Genomic DNA, 9,111 nt, shown 5'->3' on the forward strand with positions numbered 1-9,111 from the left:
ACTAAATATTTTATTAATAAGGTGGGGGAAGAAAAGATAATTTTTTTCCTTCTATTATGGTACTATCTTTTTCTTTTCTTGTGTGGCAGACAATCACCTTCAACACCCCCATACCCCACCCCCATATCCCCTACACCCCCAAACACCTCAAACACACGCATACATATACATCTATATATATATATATATATATATATATATATATACACACACATTTGTGCATATTACTTACATACATAAATTAAAATTTCATAGGGGAAGAATTTATAGTCCATAATTTTTAATAAGAGAAATGATACACAAATATGACAATCAACAGAGGAGGAGGAGCCACTGAGTGCTGCATGTGTGGAGATTATGGTTTATCTTCTGAGCTTTTCAAATGCAAAATTTGCCAATTTAGATCTCAACACAGGTACCCCTTTCAAATCTTTTCCAAAAAAAAAAAGGTTCTCTTTGAATTATGATGCTAACTGGTCGTGCATTTCTAAGTAGTTTAAAAGTAGGCATATATTCATGAATCGTATACATAATATGATGGGGTGGTTTAAATTGATCTTTCAATAATTTAATTTCGCGACTTAATTTATTTTCTTGAAAATATGGTGATTTATAAAAAGCCTCTTCTTTTTTTTGCAGCTATTGTAGCAATCTGTATCCAAAAGCTGAGTCTTATAGAATTTGCAATTGGTGCTTGAGTCCAAAAGATGTTTCTGGAGAAAAAACACAAAATTCTTCAAATTCATCATCATCGTGTAGAAATACTACAAGTGATCATAATATTGAAGATGGTCCAAAGTTGAAGAAAAAATTGATCATTAGAAATGGAAATAATGATATTATTGGAAGAACAAGTCCAAAGGAGAAAGTAAAGGGTTCTAATTGTAATTTGAAGGTTCAAGTTATCAAGAAAAATCCCATCAAATTACAAAAGTCTCCCTTATTGGCTGCTAGAAAAAGGGTAACAATTGATGATGTGAATATTGAGGAAAACAAAAGGAGGACAAAATCAGAGGAAATGTCAAATAGAGGGATTACAAGAAAGGTACTTAAAAATAGGGTAAGGAGATATAAGCTCTTGGATGAAGTCTCAAGCTAATAAATTCGTAGATTTTTTTTTTTTTTTGGTGTGTGGTAATTTTGGTGGTTCTGAAATTTCACACACACAAATTTATGTAGGGAAAAAAAATGGGGTTGATTTATTGTAACCCTTTGATTATATGTGATTGAGACATTTACAATGTAAAAATAGAGTTAGTGAAGTACTCTTGTCAACTTTGGCTCTATTTTTTCTTCTTGTTCCAAATATGTCTATTCATTTAGAAGAACAGAGGGGAAACAGAATTGATAACCATGATTTTTCTTGATTTAAAACCTCATTATTAACTATTAATACCAACTGGTTAAATTAATCCATGAAAATATATATGTCTCGTTCAATTTGAGCAAGTTTGAACAGACTAATAATCCATTCATTTATTAACTCATGCAGACTTTTTTAATTTTAATATATTATATATAGCTATAACAAAACAAATAATATTTTTTGTAGGTAATTGAACAAATGATAAGAAAACAAGTAATGAAATTAAACTATGTAATAGTTGATCGGGTTGGAGGGTATTATGACCTATTATTTAACTTATTTTGTCTTGGTTCATCTGAGTTCAAGTAATCTTTGGACCGGCTAATGAAAAATGACTAGCTTATTAATCAGTTCAATCTGTTTTGATCCGTTCAAATTTAGCCCAAGATAAAGTTAGAATTTTAAAATTGTAAGTTCTTAATCATAATTATCTTTGTTTACTGAATTTTAAATAGATTATTTATACATATTAATTAAATTTCTTAGTACAAATAATAAATTTGAGTTAAAATTATTGAGTTTTGATCTCGAAAATGCCGTTAGCATTGTTGCGAATCTTTTGTACAGATGTACCAGTAAAATTTAAGGCGAGGGTAATAACAACAACATCATCAAAGTATCTAATGTCATTTTACAAGTGGAGTTTGAAAGTGTACCATATACACAACTTATCTCTAACATGAAGGTTATTTCAAATAAATCGATTAAAAAAACTTATCAAAACAGATTGAAAAGCAAATAATTAAAAATGAAAAAAATATTATAAAATACACGATAAAGATTTCCAAAAATAAAATATTAATTACAATAATAAAAGTATAAAATTCAATAAATGATAACAAAGATTGAAGAAGCAAGGCAATAGAGAAGGAATAGTTGGACTAGTAGGAGGAGCAATTAATGGAGATTTCTCCCAATAATAAGCTAGTGGCAACACACTAAAATTGTGTCATTATTGAAACTCAAATTTCGAAAAATAATAATAATCTGTGACTACTAGCAAGGTGGCACGTAAATAATAGAGAGTGCAAAAATGCAGGGAAATGAACACAAGGTAAGTCACATCTCTTTCTCTTGTTTGGTTGAAAAAAAATTGAGTTTAACAATGCTCTCATTTTAGTAAAACAATTATTTTCATAAGAGGATCTGAACAGGGTATCATGTAAGCAAATTTTATTTTTATTTTTATTTTTATGAGGTAAAGAGATTATTTTCGATTGATTCTCAGTTTAAAAGAATATTTTTGAAGTAGGATTGCAAAAAAGAAAATAAAGCAACATATTGTAATACGAACTAAAGAATAAGACTACGCGACTACTAAATAAAACTGTTGAAGAGGAGAGGAGGAGGCTAGCCCCCCACCCCCACCTCACCCACATATTTAAGTGCGACGAGAATTGGCTACCTACTAACTTTCTACCATAATTCTTGACCTCCAAACATTCATATATCTAGGGTCATGTCCTGAAGGTGTGTCACGTCCTATTAAGTCATCTTCCTCAATTATTTTTCGGCCCACTACTTCTCCTAATTTTTGTTACAACCAACCTCTCACACATCCTTACTGACGCATCCGCACACCTTCTCTTCACATATTCAAACCATCTCAGTCTCGCTTAGCCTCATTTTGTCCGTCACAGAGGTCAATCCCACCTTGTCTCTCTATAACTTTGTTCCTAAGCATATCTCTCCAAGTATGTCCACACATTCCCGCTATCTTTATCTTCTAAATGTGAACTTTCTTGATTGATTAGCACTCTTTCTCGTACAATAATCTTCATGTTATGTATTATTGATTTGATGTATATAATTAAATATTGTATAAAGCTTTAAATTTCATTTATCACCCTTTTTATTTTTCTCTTCCCAAATTCCTAGGAAAAAAGCTGAATTCTTACTAATTAGTGATAGCAAACAGATCATCTTACTTAAACAACTTCAATTAATTAATGTCTTTAATTTTATAAATCCTTTTCATAAATTGATCAATTCTGTGATCAGTGGGTTAGTTGAGGATTAGCTTGCCGGCCAGCTCAATTCCTGTTTGATGGATGTTTGCAGCACCCTATTTAATTATGTATAAAGTGTACAGTAACATTGAAATAATTAATAAATAATCATTAGTAAACGCAATTATATAATTAGGCAATTGTATTTGGTAAGAAAGACAATATAGTGAAGGTACATATAAAGCAGAAATTTGTACAAGTCATTTAGACAGCTGAAAAAGAAAAGGAATATTAGATTACGTGCTTTTAAACCCTATTTATATACTAAAATTAAAATTTTAAAAAAATAATCATTTGATTCAATTGGTCTAAATTAGGCATATTAGATTACGTGCGTTTTTGCACTTTTAATTTCATCTTAAAATCAATCGTTTTTAAAAAAAATAATTACCTTTTCGACTCCAAACTTAAAATATTATGCTATCTGAGCAATTATAGTATGAATACTATCAGGACTTTCCAAAATTTGATGGGACATTTGAACCAATTCTCATTTAGTGGACAACATTTTCATTATCTCTAGAATTGGATTCTCTCTGGAAACTTCCTTCACCCTTTTTCTTTCGTTGTAATTTTGGAATAATTTCGTCATATCCTGAATTTATTGTTGGCACGTTTATATAGACATTATAAGATACAGTATAGAATATTTTGACAATATAATTTCGATTTCATCTACGAAGTAGTTGATAGAATCATAAATTGGAAAATACTTACACATGCACAACCAGATTATATGTCAAATCAAGTAGTTTAAGTCGCAAACCAAAATGATTAACCTCTTCCCCATATAGTAGATGTTTCGAATTGGAAAATAAAAACCGTGTGATGTACACTTTAGGCAAAATTCACATCTTACATGGTATATGAACTTTTGAGCTTAATATTAATGTAGTCCGAAGAACAAATTCATAAGATCTGTTAGACAAAAAATGAACAATATATATCATGTGCATTCAAGTAAATCTATCCACTGGGCTAGTTGGAGCCTGTATTTTCGCAGTTTCTGTGACAATCTTGGCCCAGTATGGACATTGGGTTAACTATAAATTATTAAATTTCCACTTTGAGGATTAAGAGCTGGGCCAGATGATTTGTGTGCCTATCCCTATAACTATGAGAAAATTGATTTCTTCACATTATCAACCAAAAAAAAAAGAAGGAAAAATTACGCGAATAAGTAAATATATGCTAGTTACTTAGCTAACATAGTTATAGTTTTAATTAATTATGGCTCGCGGCAAACATTTAACTGTAATTACAGTTTGAGTTTTGTATAATTCGCGTGATTATACAGTTGAGTTTAATATAATTCGCGCGATTTATACAAACTTTGTGCGCGAATCGAATTGTATAACAAAATATACAAACACTACAAATTGTATAGTGAATTATACAAATGTCGTGCATGAATTGTATAATGAAATATACAAACGTTATACAAGTATTGCGAATTATACAAACGTATACAAATGCTGCGCGAATTATACAAACGCTGCTATAACCATAACTACGAATTATAATTAACAAACAATAGATATAAAGCATAATTAAAGTATTTTTGAGTGGCTATATGCGAAAATTCCTCCCCCCCTACTCCGCCCCAAAAAAGTAGAGTTTTCTATTTCCCCCTCCCCCTTCTTTTTTGGGGGATGGGGGGTGGGTGAGGGGTTTTGAGGGGATGCACAAAGATTGATTTCATGGTAGTAAACACTATTCCAAACACTCAATAGAAATAGTATCCACATATCACTTTTCAGTTCTATCTTTGAAAAATTGCCACTCTGAAAACATTCCAAATCTCATAGGTGATAACGATAATGTCCTGAAGTTTCACTTATGAAATTTAAAAATTTAATTATTGGAGCTGAAAATGATAATTTGTTAAGTGCTCATTTGCTTAAATAATATAGTATAAATTACAAATTTTAATATATGTTTTATTTTTATAAAAAATAACGGTATTTTTTTTACCCAAAATAACAAAAAAATAAAAGTATCTTTTTTCTCTCTCTCTCTCTCTCCCTCTCCCGTTTTTTCCCTTTCTTTTTTTCTTTCTCTTTCCATTCTCTCCTTCTTCCCTTTTTTTTGTCCGTTTTTCCTCCTTTTTTTTCAGTATATTTTTTCTCTTTCTCTTTCTCCCTCTTTTAGAAATAATAATTAATTATTTTAATTTAAAATTTAATTTTGAATTGATTTTATTATAGAAATGATGCTTTTACTATATTTTAAATTAAATAACTTTTTTATATATAATACATTTCTAACACAATAAAAAAAATATAAATGATAAGTATAATACATTTTGAATTCAATATATTATACATATTATAGGCATGTTTCAATGCACGTGGTGAATATATAACTAAATTATTTTTAATACAAATTTATTATAAGTATTATGTGTGAATTTCAAGCATTCTAGTACTATTCCAATTAATTTACGCTATTCAAAATGTATTATATTTATTGAAATAACAATTGAATTCACAACAATGTATAATATTGAATTCTAATTGTAATACATTTTGAATTCAATATATTATACTTAGTATAGAGATGTTTTAATGCACGTGGTAAATGTATAAGTAAAATATTTTTAATACAATAATATATTTTGTTAATAAGACAAAAAAATAAAAAATAATTATAATAGATTTTGAATTCAATAAATTATAGGCACGTTTCAATGCACGTGGTAAATGTATAAGTAAAATATTTTTAATACAATAATATATTCCATTAATAAGAAATAAAATTAAAATAATTATAATAGATTTTGAATTTCATATATTATAGGCATGTTTCAATCCACGTGGTGAATATATAACTAAAATATTTATAATACAATAATATATTTTAGCACTATTAATAAGAGAAAAAAATAAACAGTAATTACAATACATTTTGAAATTAATTTATGATACATATTATAGGCATCGTTCAATAAATATGGTGAATATATAATCAAAATATTATTAAAACAAATATATTATAAGTATTATATGTGAATTTCAAATATTTCGATACTATTTAAATTAGTTTTAAATTAAGATAATTAATTATTATTTATTTTTAAAAGGGAGAAACAAAGTGAGAAAGAGAAAGAGAAAGAGAAAAAGAAAGAGTTTAAATAGATATAAAAAAAACCACGCAAAAGATGTGTGTGGGGGGGGGGGGGAGGGAGAGGGAGAGGGAAGGGAGAGAGAGGAGGGGGGGTAATGGGGTGATTTTAGTTATTAATTAAAATAAATATACTATAAATCCTAATAAAAAAATACACTAAAAAGGATAATTATTAATTTAAATGAGTCCATTTATATAAAAAATTCCTTTGTTAAACTTAAACAACACTCGATTATCGACCCATAAGCATTATCTGAAGGCTCATTTACTTAAATAATATAGTATATATCATTAATTACGAATTTTAGTTAATGTTTCACCTTTATAAAAAATAACAATATTTTTTATCCGAAATAGAAAAAAATAAAAGTACCAAAAATGTGCTTTCTCTCTCCCCTCTCTCTTGTTGTACAAGTGGATGTCATGTCCACTTTTTCCTTCTGCTTTTTCCTTCCACTCATCTTTGCCCCCCAAATTTATCCCTCTAATTGCGTTTTCTTCATTTGCAGTAGCTATAAATAGTCATTGTTATTATGTAATAAAAGACAAACATTGAATTCTCTCAACTCTCTCTCTTTCTCTTACTATTTCTTTTCTATCTCTCATTCTTATTAATTTGCTAAGTTAGTTTGTTTTATAGCGCGTTATCATCACGAGTCTCTATCACCCTGAGCTATTTTTAAAAAGTAACAAAAGGGTAAGAATTTTATTTCTTAAAATATCAAATATCTCAAAACTTGAATTTGTTGCTCTTGATATATCTGAAAAAGATTATTCATCATGTGCACTAGATGCCAAAATACACCTAGAATCGATGGGTCTGACAAACACCATCAAAGATGACAATATGGCATCTAGTCAAGATCGTGCCAAAGTCATGATATTTCTCCACTACCATCTTGAGGAGGGGTTAAAATTACAGTACCTTACATTAAATGACCCCCTTAAATTGGAAGAATCTAAAAGAAAGATATAACCACTTCCTGAAAAGATTTTGCTGAAGCAGCAACTTGTAAAGCTGGAATTCGTAAATCTGACCTCAATCCCTTCACAAAGCGGCAAATTCGCTCTTCTGGACTGAAGCAAAGCTGAGTAACATACCTGGATAAGGCACAAAACTTGGCCTCATAAGCAGCAACAAACATCCTCCCCTGCTCTATATTCAGGAACTCGTCTCTCCTCCTGTCCCTCAAGGTCCGGGGAATATACTTCTCCATGAAACAGTCAGAAAAGGTTGCCCAGGTCATAGGTGGTGCCTCTGCTGATCGACACTCAACATGAGATCGCCACCACATTTTGGTGTCTCCTTAAAACTGGTATGTCACAAACTCAACACCAAATCGCTCTACTATATCTATTTTATGAAGCAGTTCATGACAATCAACAAGAAAATCATAGGCATCCTCAGATTCAGTACCCCTAAAGACTGTGGATTTCAACTTCAAGAACTTAACAAAGAGATCATGCTGGTCACTAATCATTACTGGCCCTGTAGTCAATCGAGGAAATATGTTTGTTCCCAAGGATACAGTCATGTGGGGAGCCACAACAGCTGCATGTTGAACTCCATGAGGTGCTGGGGGAGCTTGTCCTTGATCGGATAACCCACTGAGATAGGTGAGAACCTGGTGGATCATCTCTAGAGTAGGATGGGGTGATGCTTCTCTCTCATGAACCTGCTCCTCCTCCACCTCAACATCATCTCTAACTACCTCATCAGTCGGTGGAGGGGTCGCTGCTCTCTCCTTGGCTGGCCCAGCTGTCTGGACCCTGCCCCTAGTGGGCTTTCTCCCGCGACCTCTACCATGGCCTTTTGTTGCTACTCTTTTTCTACCAATAGCCCCAACGACTAGCTCAGGTGCTCTTGTTGCTCTAGTTCTAACCATCTGCAAAAGTAAAGTGAAGAAGGTCAGATATCAATTTGTATCACCTAGATACCAATTGGATTAAAGTAATAGCACGAAAGAAAGAAGGAATGGAGTTTTCCTAAAGTCTCGTAGCCTCTCGAAGAAAAGTAAAGGCATCCCCGTATTATTCTGCAAGACTTTACTAGACATGTCCTTGTGTGATGAGATCACTGAACCTAAAGCTCTGATACCAAGTTTGTCACGATCCAAATTGGGCCATGAGTGACACTCACACTTAACCTCCCAGGTGGGAGAACCAACAATACAAACCTCAACTTACATTAACAATTCAACTTATAAACCACGAACGCACCTAATTAACCCACCAATTTCCTAGTACACTTACCTATACATCTGAATTTTATCAGTTAGCATCTTATCTTTTACACCCATAATAATTGCATTATATCCTAATGACAAAGTGATTAATTTCATTGTCATCACCTATTATGCATTAACTACCCTAGCATTTCTTTTTTTTTATTAGTATTTTATTTGTTTTGATAATTCAATTGCAAGTTAATTTTTTTACTATCCAAATAATAATATAATAATAATAAATCATGTGTCTAACATACCTTCAGTGCAGAGCAGTCCTTATAGCTCTACAACCAAGAAAAATGAAAATAAACTAATAAACTAAGGAATCTAACAATGAAAAAGAAAGAAAGAAAAAGTATGTCCACGAGGATACAAACAAAAG

At 30.9% G+C, this 9,111-nt stretch overlaps 1 protein-coding gene across 1 annotated transcript; it reads left to right on the forward strand.

The window, feature by feature from the left end:
• Positions 1-214: 214 nt before the first annotated feature.
• On the forward strand, positions 215-1,275 carry LOC129902762 (uncharacterized). The gene is made up of 2 exons (XM_055978148.1): positions 215-415; positions 640-1,275. Exons 1-2 carry the CDS (start codon positions 306-308, stop codon positions 1,097-1,099), a joined length of 570 nt encoding a protein of 189 aa, XP_055834123.1. The 5' UTR covers positions 215-305; the 3' UTR covers positions 1,100-1,275.
• The last annotated feature ends 7,836 nt before the right edge of the window (positions 1,276-9,111 follow it).

The sequence above is a fragment of the Solanum dulcamara genome, chromosome 9 (genome assembly GCF_947179165.1).
Source record: "Solanum dulcamara chromosome 9, daSolDulc1.2, whole genome shotgun sequence".
NCBI classification, from domain to species: domain Eukaryota; kingdom Viridiplantae; phylum Streptophyta; class Magnoliopsida; order Solanales; family Solanaceae; genus Solanum; species Solanum dulcamara.

Excerpts from the sequence above, each read along its gene's own strand:
- LOC129902762 (XM_055978148.1), top strand. The coding sequence starts at position 306 with ATGACAATCAACAGAGGAGGAGGAGCCACTGAGTGCTGCATGTGTGGA. Across the intron at positions 416-639 it reads CAATTTAGATCTCAACACAG|CTATTGTAGCAATCTGTATC; the intron begins GTACCCCTTTCA and ends TTTTTTTTGCAG.